Source organism: Silene latifolia, chromosome 7 (genome assembly GCF_048544455.1).
Source record: "Silene latifolia isolate original U9 population chromosome 7, ASM4854445v1, whole genome shotgun sequence".
Classification (NCBI taxonomy): domain Eukaryota; kingdom Viridiplantae; phylum Streptophyta; class Magnoliopsida; order Caryophyllales; family Caryophyllaceae; genus Silene; species Silene latifolia.
In genome coordinates, this window is record NC_133532.1 from 110,160,454 (window position 1) to 110,183,168 (window position 22,715).

Consider the following 22,715-nt stretch of genomic DNA (forward strand, 5'->3'; position numbering starts at 1 on the left):
ATATTGTTATTATTGACATTAACGATATGAGTAGCTAAATTCATTCATGTTGGGATTAGGGAATCCATGGTAGGATTGTGACGATGTAGCGAATAGGCTAGATGATTTATTTGTGTGAATCTATACCCATGGCAATTTAATTATAATACCGACTTAGTTGAGTGCATGCTTCTAAGTTACCTTTTAATCTGGTTAAATCTATTCCTGGATCGGAAGATTGGACTAAATAGACTTGCTATGAACAGTAGACTACCCTAACGAGGACGGAAGTTAAGTTAGTGGAAATCTAGGATAGAAAGTGGACCGGAAGGACCTTTCCCGTATCCGTCTCACAATAAATTATCTAGACTATTTGCAGTTGATTCACTAGACTATCATGGTGAACCGAAATCCTGACATGTTCTCCCTCTATTGATCACTTTTATCACATTTTCTGCCTTATACTGCTCTTTCTTTACTACTCTTTCCCTTAAGCCTTTTTAGTTTAGAAAACCAAACTCAATCCCCCCCCCCCCCCCCATTTAGTGACCTAAATAGACGGACCTTAACAGATATCTTGCCTCCCTGTGGAGATCGACCCGACTTACCTAGCTATATTAGTTAGTGCCAGTTGGTTATTTTTTGTGGCTGTACGACTAGCTTGTCAGGAGCACTAGCAAAGACAAGATCATCATCACCATCTTATTCATTTGCCAACAAATTCTCATCAAGTATTGCCAATTCCTCATCAATCTCATCACCTTGTAAGTTACCATCAAATTCTCCAACATTTACGTCATTAGTTTCAAGTGAAACAAATTGAGCAACATCATCTAGCCTAATACTTGGTGTTGGAGTGACAATTTGACTAGTGGAACTTTTACGAATATGTCCATTGAAGGAGCATGTGAATGACGAATACTTACCCATAACGCTTTAAAGGCTCCCTCATTATTAAGGGGTATAATTTTGAAACGCCCGGAACTTGGAAATTTCATCATCACCCTCAATTGAGTACCCAAACTTTGAATGTCGATTCCCTTATATATCTCTTCAACTAATTCAAGATATATCATCTTTGTACTAGCTAAAATAAAACATTGATTACCTCCTCTATAAGTTACACATCCATTTTACTCCAACACTTTTCCATCCCAATAACAAATAAGAGGAAAATCACAAATTTCCATTCTATACAAGAAAATTGAACAAATTTAGTATAAATCAACTAACTATAAGCTAATTCCCCTAAAATACATACCTAAACAACAATTAAAATGCATAAATCGTTCATCTTAATTAGGGTTTCGAAATTTGGGGGTTTTTTTTAGAGAAGCTTAAATTAACATATATAAGTTGTAGACCTACAAAACAACATAATTACCAACAATGAAGATAAAATAAGCTAAATCTACCATCAAAAGATGTAATTAAATAATTTAAAAAGAATTAAATTACCTTGCTAATTAGGTAGAATGTTTAATTTGAAAATCAAACCCAATATTACGTCGGAGATTCGCAGGAGAGGAGAGTGGGGTGAGGAAAAAATGAGAGAAGTGAGGTGTGTTGTGTCGCACTTAGGGTGTTTATGAGGAGGAGACGGCGAATGTTTTGTATTTTATGGTAAAAGTGACGGAAATAGACTGATATGTTAAAAAAAAATCTGAAGAAACACGCCATACGTATGGGCGTGTTTACTGAATAAGACACGCCATTAGTAGTGGCGTGTTTGCTTTGTTTCCATTATTCCAACTACTGGATTGGGGTTGGAATATTGGACTGAAGAAACACGCCATTGGATATGGCGTGTTTTCCTCCTTAAACACGCCAATATGTATGGCGTGTTTGAACCCCACACAGGCTCGTAAAAACCGAGCCTACGTGGACACCATTTCGACAATTATTTTCAAAACCGACCTAAAACGACAATTATTTTATTTTTCAGCATTATTTTAAAAACGGGCTCTGAAAAATTATGATCCATTGTTGAAATCTTTAGAGTAATTAGATTTGATTTTACGGAAAAATGTAAATTTTAGGGTTCATTTTTAAGATTTAGTAAAAAGAATTTATTATGGAAAGTTAATGAAAAAATGTATGTGAAAGAGTAGAGTTCGTATATAAAAAAAAGTAATTCTATACTAAATTGTTTTGTTTTACTCCTGATCATATATTTCATGTCTTACTCCTACATTTATTTTCCCCTTTTTGAACTAAAGCCCATGATAGTGACAACAACCCATCATTTCAATTCTATAGTTATGCTATTTCTCAATGCAGCAACTCTCTTATAGGACCGTCCTATAACATAGGACGGGCCCAATAGAAGAATTAGCCCATTACCAATAATATATACTATAAAAAAAACAAGCTAACGTCTAAAACCCACCCTACTCCCTAACCTCCCATATGCTTCATTAAATACTCTCCCCCAATGTCATCACCGTGAACCTCATCCCCGTCGGCCGCCACCGCCTCAATCCCCGCCCTGATCACCCCTACAATCGGCGATCCTACCACCTTCGCCCATTATCTTCGCCCTATGCACTACCATATCACTTCTCCGTAGAAGAATGTCGACGGGAACGATAAGTCATTTTCCTCTCCGAATCAGGGTGATGACCATCATTAAAAACCAGGTTAAAAGTATAATGATTTTAAATTGATTTCTCATGTTTTTATTTTGAAAGCTTTTGAGTTTCCAAATTCAATTTAATGGGTTTTTTAATTGAAAACAATTATTAACCATAAGCTTTTGATTTCCTCTGTTTTGAAATTAATATTATAGGTTTTAGATTTAAAAATTAAAATTCAATACCGCTACACTTTAACTAATTATTTTAAGTTGAATACTCATGTTTTTATGCTGAGAACTTTGAATTTAGTTATTGGTTTTAAATTACTTTAAAATCAGGATTATATAGTGAACTCGAATTTTAACTTGTTCAAAGTATCAAAAAATTTTAACTTCAAAACTCCTAATTTTAGGTTGAAAACTTGAAGTTTTTATTTTGTTTCCGTCTGTTACCAGTTAAGAATATTGATTCATTTTTATTATCTAAAGTTTTTACCTAATGACTACCAATTTTAGTTTGAAATCCGAATGTTTTAATTAAGAAACTCATGACCTTAAGATGAATATTTGTGTGGAAGAATTATTCGATGAGGATAGTCGGGTCTGAATTTGATCTGAGAGCGTCACTGTAAGTAGTATGTATAATGGCTGGGATTAGTAGGAGGGGAAAAAGGTTAAGAAAATTGTACAACAAAGTGTAATCGTGGGGGATGCAGTTATGTAGTGTAATATTTTCCTTTTTTTAAAAAAGAAAATAAATTGGGCTTTTAGTACAATTTGTGTTTTTTATTTTACAAATAACTGTTTTTTTGGGCTTAATAGATATTGGGCTGGTCTTATGCTATAAGACCGCCCTATACAATAATTAGTGTTCTCAATGATGAATTTTATGGAGCATAGTAATATTTGTAAATATTAAAATTATGATTGAAACTTTTAGATTATACTAGTTGGTTATACCACGCGCGTTGCGCGCGATCCCCAAAAATATTTTAATCGTTGACGTTTCGTGTTCATGTAAGCATATTTTGGTTTTGTTTGGCTTTCTGTACATCTCGAGCAGCGATCACAATGAAGCTGCTGTTATTTTTTTTTAATGGCTGAATCGATTGCAAATAAGATTACAACCGTTCGTAAATATTTTGTATCTAACTCTGCTAGGAGCATGAATATCCGACTATAGATGGTTAATTTGTTATGCGCTTGCAATTCGGTTGATGTTTATATTGTGTTTTTGGCAACTAGATTCATTAGGAGTGTGGTTATCCTTAGTTGGACAAAATGTGCGAGTATTCTCTAAAATTTGGGTGGTAATGATGTGAAGACATGCCCGAGACGATTTTGGGAGCGGATGTGTGCGCGGGACAAATAAAACACTCAATGTATGTTCTGGGCTTCGATAGTTCCTATATATGGAGTTATTACTCCGTATAGCACAGTGTAGAAATAAAACTTCAGCCATAGCACAAAATGTAGATGGATACATTTCGTGAAAGACATTCACACAAACAGTGGAAAAAGTTTCAATGATAATGCGAATGTTTAATGATAACACATCGGTTTTATTAATTTCCTCTCTCATTCCTCTATCAAAGATGTGCATGACACTTCATGGAGGTACCGCGCAAAGTGTGACATGTACTCTGATGTAGGTGCGTACATCGTAGCGAGCCGTCTGGCCCAATGCCCCATGCCTATAAGGAACTTGTTCAATGCCCCATGCCTAACTGCATAGGGAACTTGTTTATAAGTTATGGTACAGTTGAAATATTGGAAATCCAGATGCGGTCCTGGTTATGGGGTGTAAGTGACAAACCACTTAGTACGACCAAGGCAAACTGAGTCGAATTTGAATTGTAATTTAAAGGCTGATTCACGGGCGTATGCCTCTAAATCAAAATGCTAGTTCGAAACCTAAAGGCGCGTCATCTACTAACAATTGCGAAACAAAACTATCCAACTTAGGGACTAATAAGAAATTATTTAAGGAAGTTTATATCAAATACTTTTAGAAAGAGGAAGTTCTCTGTAAGACAAGAACCCAAAAAATGAAATAGGGGTGTTGAAACCCTTCATTGGTTTTCTTCCCCATTAACTCTCCATCCTTTTCTTTCGAAATTTCTTTAGTCAAATTTCTTGATTTCTACCTCTCATAAGATTTGACTCTATTAGCTCACCATTTTAGCCTAAAAGAGCTTTTGAGTCAGGTATCTTAAGAATAATGGTCTAAATTAAGAATTTTAATAGAAAGTTTTTTAGATCTTGTATCTTAAATTGATTTATTAGAGCAATGAAAAGTTGTGAAACCATTTTTCTCAAAGCCTTATTACTCCGTAAGTCTTGAAACATTGGATCTTCACTCGTTTCTCCCGTCTTCTTGAAATTGGATTTTTTTTCTTCTTTTAGGCTTTTGAAAATTTAGATTTTCTTTATGAGAGCCTTCTTTTTTACCTCATTTTTACCTCATTTTTCTTGGTCTTATTTTAATTTCCTTGTATATTGAAAGTCTTTCACTCACATTTACCGTTCACATCTGTGAGGATGCTATAGGTTGATTTCTATTAACCTAGTTTCTTTACCTTATCAAAAAAAAAAAAAAAAAAAAAAAATTCGAGCTTAGACCCAAATAATCCTTCCCAAATTCACCAATTCTGAAGTCTGAACTACTTCATACTGAAATTGATCGCTAATATCACCCAAAACAAACCCGAGACCTGAAATAAACCGACTTAACACAAAGTGCGTCATATCACATATGCCCGAATGACCTGTTTGCTATGTCTATTACTCTATCGTCAACGCAATTAGAATATAAACAACAATTAAATTACAGAAACTGTATAGAATGCTAACTCTTCATACTTTGAACCTGAAGGGTTTGGTGGTACGAAGAGCATAGCTAACTCCCTGAATAGACCCACAAGCTGCAACCAAGGACACCAAAAAGCACACAAAACTGAGTAGCTGGGGCATAAGCCACTTCCTACTCCACCTTTTCGGATCTTTGTGTTTGCAATGTACATCTCAACCGGAAAATACACGGTCAACGGCCAAAATGTCATGGAACCTAGTAATGCAAGTATCTCATTAAAGAATGGCATTGCCATGGCTAATATGTTGCTATTATTACAAACATGGTTCTTCCAATGAGCCTCGCCATTCAAGCTGACAATAATGCTTTAATGAGACGCGCTAATCTTTCAGTATAATGACCACCAAAGAATTGGTCTCATACTCCATCAAAAGCTCCTCTATTTTATCCGCTGCAAACAGTTTAAAGAATGTAAGTTCACTTAATAAGATGAGAACATAAGCTAACAATACGTGAGATAAAACACTAAATTAGTAAAAGGGGAAACAATAAATAATACGGAGTATGCAATTTCCTGCTAGAAACAATTAAAATGAATAGTCCGTCTTAAGCAAGACTCGCTCAATAATATTATGAATTACCTAATCATGAACTTTGTAGCATACATGGTTCAAACTTCAAACTAAGCAAATCCCATCAAACTTAAACACACGTCCATCCATCTTTTTCCTTAGTCTCCATCACTATTTCACAACTCAAAGCAACGATTGATGGTCCGAGAATTTGATACGTCATTTCTCCGATTTTGAGATATTACCTACTACCAATATTTTTCTATTATTAGATTTCTAAATCTCAAGTCAGACCGCAGGCTTTATATCAAATCATAAAATCAATATTCATGTTCACTCATTCCTCCCTTCCTTCATTGTGTGTTGTATACTTGTATTGCATATCAGTTTTAGAGAATTAATGTAGTACAAAGTTGGGTCTATATTTTTAAATTATATCGCTTAAAAAAGGCTTTAATTAAATGATAAAAATACAAAAATACCGTGTTATGTCTGTATTTTTCGGCTTAATTATAGCTTTTATTTAGCTCACATCAGCTCATTTAAACTCACACCGGTTCACACAGCTCATTTCAACTCACATCGATTCAGACAGCTCATTTCAGCTCTTGTCAATTCAAGCAACTCACTTGAGCTCACTTCAACTTCACTCAATTCAATTCCTGCAACTCTTCCTTTTTGAAAAAAAAACAACCAATTTTTTAAGTCTTTCATAATAATAAATAAAATATATTCTTAAAAAGAGCATTCTTTAACTAAATAATTTGAAAAAGTTCGTGATAAAACTGTTTAAAAAAACAATCCTTTCAAACGGTGTACTTGATGTAATACTTTCCCAAATGTTAATTTTATATAGACGTAGACATTATATATATAAAGTTAATATATGACCATAATTTAAGTTGATTTAGGACTCCTACTCGTTAAATAGAAACATCATCTAACCCAAAAGGCAAATGTAACAAACTCGTTCCAAAATGACTTGAACACCTATAGAATAGAACTGATTTACAATATAAGACGACCTTTTTATTTGATTGACATCCATTTATCACTTTCATAAATTAATGTTTTTATATACGATTATAAAATTATCATTTATATTATAAGACAATTTTATACAATAATTACCAAACCAGCTAATCTTCCTTGAGACAATAAAATCTTTTTTAAATTTTTAATCGTAAAACGGAAGCAAATAATACCATTTGATGATAATAACACTGACCAATTGCTACTTACTTAGATACCTATCTTATCATATGGTACCTATCTACACCCGTCTTTCCATATATGGATAATATCGTCTTAAAGAAGAATGTGTTATGTGTCTGTGTTATCAAACACTTTATATACACTTTATCCATTGTAGGATTGTAGGGCGTATTAATTACTTGTAAACAGAAGGCAATTTATTTCCTTAAAAGGATAAACAAAATCATGCATCATCTTCTGCTGAAATTGGATATTGATATATACCATTTCCCATATATAGCTTCTTTGTAAACTCTGAAGTGCTGCGTTATCTAATTCCCCCATTTTTACATGAACATCAGCTTGTGTTAGGTACGCATATTTATGTGACATAGACATTATTTGTGTGTACTCTTTATAAATATACTCTCGTATATCACCAACTTATTACTAAGATTTTCAACAACATACCTTATAATTGCGCATTTTAAGTATTGTGTATATTTGAGTTGTTTTCAAGCTCACTGGCTCAGTCATTACTTGAATATGACTTGAATAACAGCAACGAATACAACAATCTCCCATTAAAACTCTTAACATAACTCAGTAAAACCAATATGTCTTGCTTAAAATCGTCTTAAGATGTCTTACAACCTCCTTTCATCTATTTTATTCTGTTGCGAGACTCATCTTAAGTTAAGACGGTCTTAAACAAGAATTGGTGCAAAACAACAACCAACAACAACAACATTACCCCAGTGCCTCAATGGCTCCCGCAAATTGCGGGGTAAGGCGGGGTCGGATGTACGCAGCCTTACCCTTGTGTTAGAAACACAAAGAGGCTGTTTCCGAATGACCCAAGATGAAAATTGCGTCGAGAACTGCATCGAAGGACTGCTACTTCACAAGAGAAAGAAGCGCAGCCACTTTAGTAAGCCATTATTCAATCCTAATCCAGGTCAACCCACAACTTCAAAACAATTCAATTTCAAGAATCACACATATAAAGTATCAAAGGGCACTAAAATCAAACATCATAGATCTCAATTTCTACAATAATACTACTAAAACCCCAAAAGGAATCGAACTTTTTCATGAAAATAGCATGATTAACCGAAAATTAAAATCATCCAAATGAAAAATAGAGAAATCGTACCAAAAGGTGGGATACCCAGATGCCCTTAGCTAGCAGATAGCCCTAAAATCCATATAATGTCAGCTGGAGCTGGTACTCTAGCCTCGGATTGCAGGTCACTATACGAATTTCTGCGGAAAATGAAGATGAAATAGTAGTTTTTCAAGGGGAAAAGGGTGATGAAATTTACAGACCAAAACCGAACATCAACTAATAGAAATCAGATAATTACTTGACTATGTTTCTCTCTTTCAATCTTCTACACAACTTCGTAACCACCTGAACAATAATAAATGAACACAATGTCAGTAAGAATACAATTAACTTGTAAATTACAAGAACTATAAAAGTGAGAAAATGCATGGCAGTAAATTAAATTAAAATTGGAAGCAGAAGATTGAAAGAGAGAAATATGTGAGGGAGAAAGGAAGAAGGTGGAGCGATGATGGCAAGGGAAAAAGTGTGGTTGAAAATAGAGGGCCTGTCTCTTGAGTTTTGTGTGTGTGGACAGCAACTATGCATGCACAATACTCCGTTCTTTGCTAATGAGAAATGAGTACACACCCCTTCTTCACTATTCATAAGGAACCCATGCCCCATGAAACAAGAAAAAATTACAACCAAATTTGGATTGTTACTGGATTAAGTAATCGACAATCAATTTAGAAGATTGTGTGCCAAAATAAGTAACTGAGGGAGTGATGACGATGGGGCCAGGCCCGGAATTAAGCCTTTTTTAAACCACATTGGAACTAAACCCCTGTTTATGCAGAAGAGATCTTTAACACAGTTTTTATAGAGAGATAAGAGACATTCTCACAGAAAAGTGACATAAGAATTTGTGTTTTGATAAATGGGACTTGAATATCTGTAATAGCGATTAGGCAAATACCTTATTCAGGATCAATTCCGGCAAGTCAATTTGAGCAAAGACCAGACCGCTTTCTCTTAAAGGGCGTTGTCATGACACAACGCTCACGGTCAAATGGACTTCTTTGGGATGAGCAATTGGAGAGAAGGAAATGGAGAAAGCCCTGGTTTTCAAAGGGGGGGACCAGCTGGACTAACCATTCCAGTGGCATTTGGACAGAAGGGAAATCCTCTAAAACCTGAAATTCATTTGAAATGGATCCGCATAAATAAGAGAAATGTTGAATTATTACTGTAATTGCTTAACCTATAAACAAACCAAATAATTACCTCGAGGACAACCCTTCTTTCCTTTTGGTTATATTCGTACAGATCATCACGCCCTTCAGGTGATGCAAAATATTGTAATCCTTCCTTCTCGTGCTCAGCAGTTGTGAAGTGACAAATTAAGGATAACGCCATTAAAAATGATACAAATTCAATCATCTCCATACTTCGAATTACTAGACTTTTAATAGTCACTGTTTGAGAAATTTGTTAATGTCAATAAAATAGTTTTTATTTTAAATTTAAGCATGCTCAGCTGATAACCCATATAGAAGTGATAGCTTTACGCAGATATCTCAGAGTATTAACAGTACCTGAAACAAATAGCGTCGAGGAGAAGCTGAAGCCATGGTCAATTTCACAATGACTTTAGTCTGATTGGCACCTCAGATATGTCCAACTTGCGAGTTATATCTCTCACTGAACCTGCAGCGAACATTGTGTTTTTAATTTCAAGCAATAACTTTTACAGTATTACTATATTTGGGTTTAGCTTATGACGAAAAAAAGCAAAATGGTTCACCAAACTCATTGTACTTCCTTTATTGTGATTTACCAGCCATTCGATGCAATTCTAGATGATCTCATTTTGGGGTCATCCAAAAACAGTCTGTCTGTGTTATTAAGCAGGAGCCTTACCCTGCCTTTTGCAATTCTCGACATAATTTTCATTTTGGGGTCATCCAAAATAATCCAGTGAAAATAAAATCTCGATACATACAATGAATCATATGGTAATATCAGTTGGTCTAAAATGTCAATCAGTTCACCGTTAATGTCTAATACTTAATCCTATTCAGCCTATAGTTCCTCTTTCTCTAATATATGTGAGGAGTATTATAATGAAAGGGGAACTATAGGCTGAATAGGAACCAACAGGGTTAAAAAAACTACAAACCGTTATTAGTGCTTCAGGATCCAAATTACAACAATGTACAAAAGCATCAACAGCCTCAGATTTTGAGATGAAGGTATCTCGAACACACCACCAACTTCATACTCAACTGCTTGAAAGAAATGAGATATAGAGATAGGAAAAAGGTCTCAACAAAGCTATAATTAGCTTAGTTAGTTCTATAACTGAAGATATACAGGCCTGCAACTCACGGTAGAATGAAATTCAAATTCAAGACGGCGGGCATTTCTCTCACACCCTGCCTTGTTAATGAACAGTTACCCATCTGAAAGGGAAAAAAGGATATACATTAATAAATGGACATGAAAACTGTTGACGGACATAAAGCTGCAAGTAAATGCAATTGCATGCATATTTATGTATGCCATAAAATGAAAACATGCCTATGTTACACAAGTATGGGACATCACAGTTTGTTTTCGTTTATCCATAAGTGCAAGTGCAACGCTATCATTTATAGACTACATAAGCAGATAGAAGTATACAACTGGTTAGGGCACATGGATGTATGCTCTGGAATATGAGTTCAAACAGCTGTCCTTTATCTCGAAAAATCAATGAGTTAGTAAGGGTGTTTGAGTCATTCACACGTAAGGGGTAAGACGGTCCTAAGGTAGAACAGGATGAGTTTTTAAGATTTTAGGCTGAGACGTGTTTTTATCTCGGAACCTTACAAGCTCACAACAAATGTTAAATTATCACCCATGTCTTACCATAAAATTCTCTTACCGAAGTTTTTGCCTCAACTATGTACATTAACAATTGCTGAGTATCACTCCCTCCATCCATCCCATTTATTGTCCTCATTTGATTTTGGTGGTTAAAAACATCGACATTGACCGGTATTCTCTCATAATATACAATAGTTTACAAATTTTTCAATGATAATAGAAAATAGTTGTTTTGATAAATGTCCCTAATTGCAATCACAACCCAAAAAAATAAATAAGCAATATCATCGGGAAGTTATACACGATGAACTAATAAACCTCAGATTAACCCTAGGCACAGCGGCTCCTGTTCGATCGTGTTTTTTTAGCTCAGACTAAAGATGACTAATAACCCTAGGCACAACAGCTCTTGTACTCCCAATATCTTACAACGTTTTAAAGTTGAATCACCTATAAGTGTCTATAATAGTTAAAATGATACAATTGATCTTGGTTTTCTTGATCAAATTCTACTCTAATCCAACAATAATCAAATCAAAAGCTACGAAAGTGAAAAGTTTCAAGTTTCAAGGCAAGGAGGCTAAACTGCACATCAACATCAATTATCGACATAATTATATAATCAAAAGCTTCAAACTTTCAATAAACTAAATCAAACTAAGAACACAGTAATTCTGATCTATGAATGTATGAAGATAAACTCAAACTACCCAGATCACTTACCAAAACCCACCATCATTACTAAGTAAAAATCAAAACTTGAATCGAGTTACAGAAGATACACAAGCAAATAAATTAAATACTGGAGAAAGAAGGAATTACCATTTCTAGTTTCAGAAGAAAAGGCGTGCAGTCGGGAATGAGATGGGCAATTGCGATGCACGGGGATATCTGAATCAAATGAAGATCAATACAAACTATTGCAAAAATTGAATCATGAAGCAGGTTAAGTAGGGGTACCTGAGACAAAACAAATGGCCATTATTAATAAAGCAAGATTCTTTGCTCGGGATTTTGTGGAGGGAGAAAGCAGCTTCACAAAAGAGATGGTGAAGGAAGGAGAACGATGAAAAGGGAGGCTTTGAGAGAGAAAATGATTGAGGTGAACGAACGACAGGGAGGAAAATGAGGAAAAGGGAGAGAGGTGATGACAGTTTGGAAACAAAGACACTGGAAAAGAAGAAAAAATGAGATGAGTGTATAGGCCCAATAAGTGTTGAGTAGTGGACCGAATGAGTGCACAAACCCGCAACAAAAGGAAGGGCAACTAAGCCATCAAGAAACCTCACACAACATTATATTGAATGTCTTTGGAATGCAACACCTGAATACTCACTGGAATAAAAAAAATAGCTAGCCTAACACCCAGTACCCATACTCTAGAACATCAAAGAATAGACCATCATTGGCCATTATACATGGATGCGACTAAATCGTACTTCGTAATGCCTTACAAATGTGCAAAAGTATCAGATTAATAAAATAACACTAATCCTAAAAACTGAGGTGTATAGGATCACTCCTTAATTCACCAATTTATCAGTCAATATCTTCTTCTCCCCACACCTCAATGCTTACAAATTTTTCAAATTTTCCCTATTTGCGTGCCTAAATAACATGGAGTATATTCTCCAAAATATTAAAATTTATCGTACATACAATATGTAAAGGCCTAACTAAATATACTACACCGAGCCAAAAGATAAGCAAATTAATAATTAGTAATCAATTGAAAAACACCAATCCTAAAAATTAAAAAATGGCAGGAAAATTCATACCTCTTTGATTGTGAGCTTTAATATAAATCGTTGGTGTAGTTTCGCAGGCCTACTGAATGTATAGAAGTGCATAAGAGAGAGAATGAGTGACAAAGGTTTGGGTTGATGGTGAAGATAATGCAGAACGACCCGTTTCCAACTCTTGAAGCCAAGTTGAGTAATATAGCCACATAGGTTAAAAGAAGAAATTAAATAGGCTCCAAGGACCAACCAACTAGGTATAAAAACTAACACCAGCAAAACCATCACAATATCACATAGTCACGAACAAATAACTCCATCCACTTGAAGAGACATAACTGAAAGCATTATGCACTTCCATATGTGGTCTATGTGATGGGCAGTACTTCAATTTCAGGCAAAACTGTATCAGTATTTGTTGCCAAGATACTTGGCATGCTAAACTTCGAGTGTTGCAGCACAAACAGAAGCAACTGAAAGTTGGGAACTCGTAAACAAGCTTACCCATTAAAAACATAAGAGATGAGAGATTACCTAGATCAATTTTCCTGAAGGGATCCTCTATTCACAATCTCCAAACAACCGACCTAAGATTCAGACCATCTGCATAAGGCTATAATTCAACACAGCATATGCGTATGTACTACCTGGAGTGTTAATCCAAGTCATAGATCAGGGAATGTCAGAACCAGCAGCACACTGGGCAACATCTAGGCAAAAAAAGGTTAGAGCGTGAGACAAACGTAAAAATCAACTTATTAAATACTTTTGACTTTCTTATATTGTAAACTATGCGTTGCTCAATGCAATTTTTGGCACAATATTAGTTACTTGTATGAGTAATTTGTAAACACGCTATATTTTCAGCACAAGGATAAGATACACATTAGACCCGCCTTAATACATTATCCTGATTTAGACTGACACAATTCTCACATGAGACGGTCTCGCGATAATATTATCATCACACTGACCCATATGAGAATTAATTTAATTGGGAGTAATGTCACTGTTGTAGAACAAAACAGAACAATGATAACATAATTAGTGAATATGGAGTACTAACCTGTGTATCCTGGAAACAAATAAGTACCCTCATAGCCTTACTGACAATTGCACTTATAACCACCACCATTAGAATCAATACATTGAGACATTGAGTTAGACTCACTGTGACAAAGATACATTGAAGAATTCTTCTTTGCTTCATTGCAGGAAACACTAGTGGCATTCCCTCAACGACCCACAGACTATGTTGCTCGGACTCTTCAAGATTACCTCGCATACCCGTGTCGGACACTCGACACTCGGACACTTTATTTTAGACCAAAAACATGATTTTTTTTTCCAAAATATAGACGAATCCGACACTTGGACATGCACCCGTGTCGGATACTTCTAACCGAATCCGAGCAACATAGGCCACAGACCATTCAAATACAAGAGGACTTGACCTTTAACTCTTTTGGCAACTGTACAAATAAGACCCATCATATAGATTGAAATTAAAACCCCACGGAGGCACAGACCATTCAAATACATTGTGCCCGTAAAAACTGTTATCCTTGCGCTAGAAATCTAGAATTACTCGTTTTGTCCTAGCAGATAGTTTATGTTTGCTTTTGGATTGGTTTTCTATGTAAACACATGCAAGTAGGTTAAAGAGTCTCGTACTCAGTCTCCACATCGCAAAACATGCTTACAAAAATATAAAATATTGTCTAAACAGACCAAATACTGAATGTATAAACTATACGCGGGAAAAGAGGAGTAATATACATGTTGCCTTTTTCAGAGCAATATGCCTCAGATTGATCATACAATCTATCCTATTTAGCACTGCTCCCTCTTCTTTTACTAGCATACTCTTGTATGTGCCATTAGAATCAGGAATTTGAAAGATACAAATGTCATGATAATACCTACGAACAGAAGAAACTTTTTTGTTATACTTGTGAGTGAAACACAAAATTCACTAGGGTTTTATTTTCAAACAAAGAAAATGGCACTGGGAAATTTTCACTAACCTTGACCTTTGATGCAATGTTGGATGCCTCTTCGTAAGGATAGATATATGATGAGTAGTCAATTATAACATCAACACAGATGCAGCAAAGAAAAATATACATATTTTTGTATACAAGTCTAACTTTCAGTTTCAAAAGAAAATTGCAGCTATGAGAGAGGAATTCATTCTCCAGCGTTCAGAAAACTACTCCAAAGAAAATTCCAAAGCTAAACAATACTCCTAAATCAAGAGATTTATACTTTTTTTTTTCCTTTCTTTTACGGAAAATAAAAAATAAAAAATCTGTGTTTAGAAACTAAAGACAGTGTGTTTCTTTGCTAAATATGCAAAGCGTGTCTTGGTCTTACATAAAAAGTTCTGCATTATATAAAGATACCGAACTCTAGTCGATCATAATCAAAACTTTTTTTTGTGAAGCAGTTTCGATCTCTGATAATTAGTCACGAGACTCACAACTCCCCAACAATTTTTTGAAAAAAGAGAGGCAGTTATCTTTGTTTAGTGGCTCAAGAGTGAGGTTAGAGTTAGAGCTCCCTTCTCCAGTGAACAGCCTCGGAGGATCGAATCTTCGACTTTACGCAATCCATCCCCGACCGCGAGAACAAACTTAGGACATTTCAACTCAGCCCATTGTAAATGTAAAAGACAAAATAACACAGCCTTGTGTAAAAGTTAGGAACAAAGCATCACTCTTAAGTCTTAACTCCCAACTGAACTCAAGAACGACTTCAAAGGCCAGTAGGACAAGTGGTACAGAATAATCAAAGAATCGAATTAGTAAGTCGCCAAATCATGGTATACGATTGCTAACAAGACAATGACAAGCAAACCAGTAAAGACAGAAAAACAATCTCGTCTATCTTCCTTTCTAAACTCTAATACAAATGAAATTATCTAACAAAGGGCAAATGAGCAACATTTACAAGAACAACACAGAAAATCAATGGAATGTATCAAGACAAAGAAGGAATTCCAAATTAGGAGCCCAAAAAGCATGCATGATGTGGTCTATTCTTTTTTCTCCTTGCTCTTATTCGTTTATCAGATACGGACTCAACTGAAACAAAGCAAATACCAATGAATGAATACGACCAATGTTCAAAATATGATTCTAACGAAAATCCCAAAACTAAACAATACCCCAACCTCCAGAGATTTATACTTTCTAGTTTCTAGTTTTTATAATGTGATAAGTTTATTCATTTCTTTTTTAAAACATACAAATATATTTCTATGTTTAGAGAACTAAAGACAAAAAAAATATCTTTTTTGTTATCAAATATGCATAGCAGGACTCTCTTTACTATAAACTATGCATTAAGCACAAGTATTCCTAGCATGACTCACTCTTTCCTATAAAGAGGCAAATAAATTATCTAACATCAGAAGAGATATCAAACACTCAGCAACATTTACAGGAAGATCAGCACAGAACACCAATGAAACATATTAAGACATGAGGACTTCGATATTAGGACCCTAAAACGCATGCATGCTGCAGTAATGCAGTGAAGCATATTCTTGGCATCTCAGGTTTGAAATGGTCAATTTAAAACTCCCGGGGAAACTCTGGTTTACCATGAGATAAATGGTCAAGGACTCAAGGAACAATGAAAGAGAGCTAGCATCAGCTTCAAAGCCCTTGCTAACCGCTATATCACGTTAACATACTGAATTTGGTAGATCCATCCAGACAATGGATCCTTCGATAATTGTATTATACAGAATAAGTGACACATACCTTTTATTTAGGAGCTTCATAGCCCTTGCTAACCGTTATCTCACGTCAGATTCACTTCATTTTATTTAGGAGCTCTAGAGTTGTAGTCATAAGACCCTTTTTTACATTTATAAACATTATAATTATGTTATATATTTAAAATTTGGTACCATACCCCTAGATTAAAAGATCAGACTTCAGAAACCCGGTTTTCTCCAAGTTACAAGCTGTCAAAATAAGATAACGGTGCTCCCCCTCCAACTCCTGTAAAATAAATTTTGCTCCTACTCCAACCAAAAGGAAAGATAAAGTAGTGATAAGCTACTGGTTGGACGAACCAAAAAGGATTACTAATTACCTGTTGACTTTTATGGAACAATCTGCCTCAGAGGTTGATCTTATGTCTAATCTATTTAGACCTGCTCCCGCTTCTTTTACTTTCTTGATCTTCTATTTGACATAGCTCAGCAATAACACTGATCATAGTAGACCGCTTCCTCCTCTTTCTTCGCCACATATGTCAAAGCTAGCAGCACAAACCTTTTTATTTCATCCATATTACCTTCCACCAAGATTCACAACACCCAGTAATTTAAGAAAATAAGAGGCCAGTAAACCTTGTCCGGTGAAGTAAGGTTAGAGTAGTGGCTCCCCTCTCCAGTGAACAGCCCCGAATGATCGAATCCCCTCCGCGGACACAGCCCTGTTCAAAAGTTAGAAACACAGCCCTACTCTGACTCCCAACTGATCTGAATAATGATTTGAAGACCAGTTGGACAAATACTAGTGTAGTACGTAATATCAAAGATAACGATCGAAATAGTTAGAAGCCAAATCACTGCATACAGTCACTGACAGGGCACTGACAAGCACAGTCAGCTATAAAGAAGTAAAAACAATCTCGTCTAACTTCATTTAAGTAAAATAGAAGTATCTAACGCAGGGGAACAAGGTATCAGTCACGCACTGACGCCTAGCCATATTTACAAGAAGACCAGCGCAAAACATCAGTGAAACGTATTAAGAGAGCAGAAAGAAATCTATCATAGCCACATAGGACCTAAGAAAGTGTGCATGATGCACTGAAGCACACATTGACAGTATTTTGAAGAGTTACATACTTACATAGAGGACAGTTTTCAAATATCCTAAAACCGAATTCCAAGCAGAAATGATCATCAAGTCATCAATTTAGACACTTTGTTATCATGCGATAAATGTTTTAAGGAACAACAAAGGAGTGCAATTATCAGCTTCAAAGCCCTCCCTAACCATTATATCACGGTAACATAATGCATTTTGCAAATCCTCATTGACAATGAATCCTCAGATAATGGTATCGTAAGTGACACTATCGGGAGAGCATCCATTATGCCTCATTTTGTTTAGGAGCTCTATAGCTTCAGTCATAAGACCTTTTTAACAGAGGCCTTTGATCGTGATACTGTATGTTTTTTAAGATCTGGCACCAGACCCTTGGACAGGAGACCAGAAACTAGGTTATCGGCATCTTTAACTTGGCCTACCTCACACAAGCTATCAATTAGGATATTGTAGATGAAAATATTAGGAGCAACTCTAGACTCCATCTCCGTGAGGAATGTCGCTGCCTCATCAAGTTGTGCATTCTACATAGCCCATCTAGCCAACTCATAGTTGACCAAATCATGATTCTTCAAGTCGACAATTTAGCATCTTCCGGAGAAACTTTATGGTTTATCATGCGATAAATGGTTACGGAAGAAAAAAAGAGTGTTAGCATCAGCCTCAAAGCCCTCGTTAACCATTATATCACGGAAACATAATGCATTTCGAAAATCGTTGTTGTTAATGAATCCTCGAATAAGTGAATTATAGGTGACATCATTAGGAGGGCATCCAACTTGTTTCATTTTGTTAAGGAGCTCAATAGCTGTATTCATAAGACCTTTTCTGCAATACCCCTTAATCATTGTCGTATAAGTTATATGATCGGGTACCATACCCCTTGATAGGAGAACACGGACAAGATTTTTAGCATCTTCAGTCTGACCAGCCTCACATAAAATGTCAATTAGGATATTGTAGATTACAATATTAGGAGCAACTCCATTAGACTCCATCTCCTTGAGCAATGCCTTCGCTTCATCAAGCCGTGCATTTCTACATATCCCGTCTAATAAGGTACCATAAGTGCAAGCATCTGGCTTTACTCCATAGATTTGCATGTCAATGAACAGCTGACGTGCCATTGGGATCCTATTAGATTTACACAATCCATGTATCAGAGTGTTATAGGCCACGACATCGGGGGCAATCCCATGCTCAAACATTTCTTGCAACACGTCAAGGGCTTTGTCGATACTTTTATGTTTCACATATCCATTGATCAAAGTGTCATAAGTCACAGAGTCAGGGTGGCAGTGAGATTGTACCATTAAATCAACAACCTCTCTTGCCTTGTCCATTTGGCCGCACAAGCAATAGCCATCCAATAAAGCATTATAAGTATGTACATTAAGAGCCACACCTTGTGTGGTCATTATTTGCATAAGGGCGTGTGCTTCATCCATCCGTGCGTCCTTACATTGCATGTGAATCAACGTGTTATAAGTAGAAACAACGGGTGCAATGTTGCTCTCAATCATCCCAACCAACATTTCCCTAGCCTCCACCTTACGACCTAGATTGAACATTCCTCGAATCAATGTGTTATAGGTGATCTCATTTGGATAGATGCCCTCGGTTTTCATGGCTGAAAAGAGGTTCAGGGCCTCGGTTAAGAGTTTATCTTTGCACAAACTATGGATAATGGTATTGTACAAGATAAGGTTAGGCTTGCAACTAGAGGGACGAGAATTCATTTGGCGGAGTAAATGGAGAGCGCCGGCATTGTCCCCAATCCCGCAAAGACCTTTCACCACGGTACCATAGGTAACTATATCTGGCTGAATGCCTAGCTTAATGGCAGCTATGTCGAACAACTGAATAGCTTGTGGAAGTTGGTTATTGTGCACAAGGCCGTTTAATAAGGTGTTAAACAAAACCAAATTAGACTCAAAGGGGTACCCAAGTTTAAGGGACTTGGCAAGGAGAGAATACCCGAAATCAGCAAAGCCGACCTCGCAGTAACAATTAGCGAGGATCCCTATTGAATACAAATCGGGTCGGATACCGGATAAGTCAAGATGCGAATAGAGAGAAATGACAGTGGAATGAGGATGAAGTCGTTTGAGTTTGAGCACGGCGGCAAATAACCTGTTAAAATGGATAATCGAAGGTGGGCGCACAAGAGACATCATTTGGTGGAATAGATCAATGGGAAATTGGAGATTAGTAAACCCTAATTTACATTGTTGTATAACATACTTCATAAACATTCGAGAATCGTCGTCAATAGTATCAGCCTTAAGATGAGGAGAATTGCGGAAATAACAGGAATTAAATTGAAAATGAGGGTGAAATCGAAACCCTAATTTAGAAAAAGGGGAAGACATTTTTTTCCAGAAAAAGGAGAAAGAGAAGAAGTAGAAACTCACCAAATGGAAACCTTAATCGTAGAAAGGAATGCCGAGTGATTTGCAGAAGTGAATGAAGAAGTGACGTAGTGATGTTGAAAGTAAAAGTAAATGTAAAAGTGATAAGAGTAGTCGGGTAAGAATGCAATGAGCTGCAGATAGGGATGGCAGTGGGTCGGGGACCCGATCCAGACCCTGAGGGTCGGACCCTAATGGGTCGGGTATGGGTCTCATTTTTTCAGACCCAATGGGTATGGGTTGGTTATGGGTCTTAAGAAAATATTTCGGTGCCCGTTAAGTCTAAGTTATGAGACCCATACCCGACCCTTAGACCCTTTATTAAAGAAAAAAAATCAAAATTACAACTTTCTTTGAATTATACCTGCATCAGTAAAACCCAACTAAAGTATCTTTCTTTCCTCATCCCATAAAGTGATAAAACCAACCACCGACAATACCACACTCCACCACCGACACAAGAAAACCAAGACTACAAAGATCGATACAAGACTGCAACCACCTCTCTAATAATAGCCGTGACCGACAAATGCACCATTAACTAACGGCAGATTAATAAACTCATAATGTTAAAGTAGTATGAATTTTTTTTTAATATTATAGACCCCATAGTTGTTAATCTTTTCTTTAAAGTGGTTAAACTCTGACCATGGTAGACTTGGACACCTACCCTTACCCATAGGGTCCGGGTATGGGTCCTCAAATTTTAGACCATGTCCTGGTCGAACGGTCCAAAGGAAAAATCTTGGGTCGGGTCCGGGTCTAGGCGGACCCTACCCAGACCCTACCCATTGCCATCCCTAGCTGCAGAGCTGAGCCTAAGACCCGATTAGATATGAATAAAGTTGCTCCGATTTAAGAAACCCGATTCATTCAATTAAAATTTTGGATTTAGGTGAATTAGGATATATTTGATCCGCCCCCAAAATTAAAATATTACTCAGTAATTGAAAATGATCATATTAATTGATTCGATAAAACGTGCCCTAAGCTCATAATGCATAACACGTAAATATTGCTCGAAATTTTAACTTGTTCGATTCAAAGCTTGACCCGAGTTTTATTGGTCAAGTATCAATACTTAGCGTAATTACTTTCGTCTCAGACTCTCAGTAAATAGTTTATGGTTTTTTCAAACGTAAACTATTGACTGAGACGGAGGGAGTATTATTGACCAGTTTATTTTCGTTGTACCTAAAATTCTCAACGCAATATTTTTTTTTATATAATGCTTCAATTATCTACGTTTGAACTAGAAAAAAGAACACATAATTCCTCTCATTTCCCATTCAATAGAACCCTTAAGCTACTAGTATTGTTTTTGTCCAATTATCTAACACTAAAATTTGGGAGAGACGGTTTTTCAATAAGTTATTGAGCGATCGGTTTTTCGTACCTTTTTATTTGTATTTCGTAATCTTTTGTTATTGATCGTGACATAGTAGTTTCATACTTTTTTTTTTTTTTTTTGGGAAAGGTAAGTATATAATATTCATAAAGCCAAACATACAATTTTGTTAGCTAAAGGCAAGCTCTAGCTAATTACAACTCAAACCAACATTACTTAGCCACTACTAATAATTAATAAATGTACCTATTTTATCTTTAATCATGATTATAATAATAATGTTTTTATTCTTATTAAACAATCTCTATACTACTATAAAATTTAGAAAGTTTTCAATGGTTCCTCCTTTTAAGGGATTGAAACTCTCTAAATGACCCAACATTCTTTACAGAATTAATTACTCTCTCTTTTCTTTAGAGAATTACTCAACTAGTTTTTATGCCCGTGTAAAATGCACGGGCCCGTAGAAGTAACATATACACTTGGATTCTTGGAATGGTTTTCGTGCTTGTTTTATTCATGATAGTATCGTCACATATACACTTGAAATTTCCCGCTTTGAAAACCCAGTTTTGGATTGTTGGAGCTCGGTTTTATACTGTGTCTAGTGCTACATGATTCTCTGTTTTGGGACGGCAAACCCGAGGCCTGCATAATCGAAATTTGGTGATTTTGGTTCATGGTTTATGGTCTGCAGTTTTCGTCTTGTTCACATTCTAATTGTCTCGTGTTTGGGACTGTTTTATGCGGGTAAATGGAGGTGTGAGGGGTTGTGTTGGCCGTGGCTATGGAGCTGACCGTGGGTAGCAGTGGCTGGTGGTTGCACGGCCTCAACCACGGTTGGTGACTCGGGTTGTTGGTCACGGTGTGGGAGTCGTGCTCTTCTCTTGCTTTCTCCTTGCTTGCCTTGGTAATTTTTATGAGGTATCTATGTTGGGCTCACCCTTGTTTAATTGTTGGACTCACCCTTGTTTAATTTGTGGGCTCACTAAGTCCCACTTGTTGGTTTTCACATGCTTCTTATGTTGGGCTTCACATGAATATAGTGTTGAGCTTAACATGTTTCATTTAATGGGCCGCATATAGTTGTGTATTGAACTCATAAATGAGTCCCTTGAGTTGGTCATATTTTATTCCGTAAATTTTCACATGACGTAAATTATTCATTACCACTTGATATATTTTATGTAACCGGCATGTTTAATTATGAAATGAAATATTTATTTGTATAATACAAGTATGAAAGAATTATTATAAATAATTACTTGGTTGAGTCGTAATCTTGTGAAAATGCCATAATGTTATGCCTTCCT

General features: G+C 36.1%; 2 protein-coding genes across 5 annotated transcripts; both read right to left on the bottom strand.

Annotated features, from left to right (window-relative positions):
• Positions 1-5,500: 5,500 nt before the first annotated feature.
• Positions 5,501-20,144, bottom strand: LOC141592526 (uncharacterized). Of its 4 annotated transcripts, none has more exons than XR_012521171.1 (11): positions 20,058-20,144; positions 13,325-17,242; positions 12,830-12,881; positions 11,874-11,942; positions 10,363-10,645; positions 9,779-9,890; positions 9,468-9,658; positions 9,160-9,376; positions 8,500-8,546; positions 8,289-8,398; positions 5,501-5,817 (listed from the first exon to the last, which is right to left on the bottom strand). XR_012521171.1 is itself a non-coding variant. In XM_074413234.1 (11 exons), exons 3-6 carry the CDS (start codon positions 12,899-12,901, stop codon positions 9,851-9,853), a joined length of 255 nt encoding a protein of 84 aa, XP_074269335.1. In that variant the 5' UTR covers positions 12,902-12,970; positions 13,325-17,242; positions 20,058-20,144; the 3' UTR covers positions 5,501-5,817; positions 8,289-8,398; positions 8,500-8,546; positions 9,160-9,376; positions 9,468-9,658; positions 9,779-9,850. The 4 variants fall into 4 exon arrangements, 3 of the variants coding, with proteins under 3 accessions (XP_074269335.1, XP_074269334.1, XP_074269333.1); XM_074413234.1 differs by having other exon boundaries at positions 10,572-10,645; positions 12,830-12,970; XM_074413233.1 differs by having other exon boundaries at positions 10,363-10,468; positions 10,572-10,645; positions 12,830-17,242.
• On the bottom strand, positions 17,430-20,148 carry LOC141592525 (uncharacterized). Its single transcript, XM_074413230.1, has one exon. It carries the CDS (start codon positions 20,013-20,015, stop codon positions 18,249-18,251), a length of 1,767 nt encoding a protein of 588 aa, XP_074269331.1. The 5' UTR covers positions 20,016-20,148; the 3' UTR covers positions 17,430-18,248.
• Between the last annotated feature and the right edge of the window lie 2,567 nt (positions 20,149-22,715).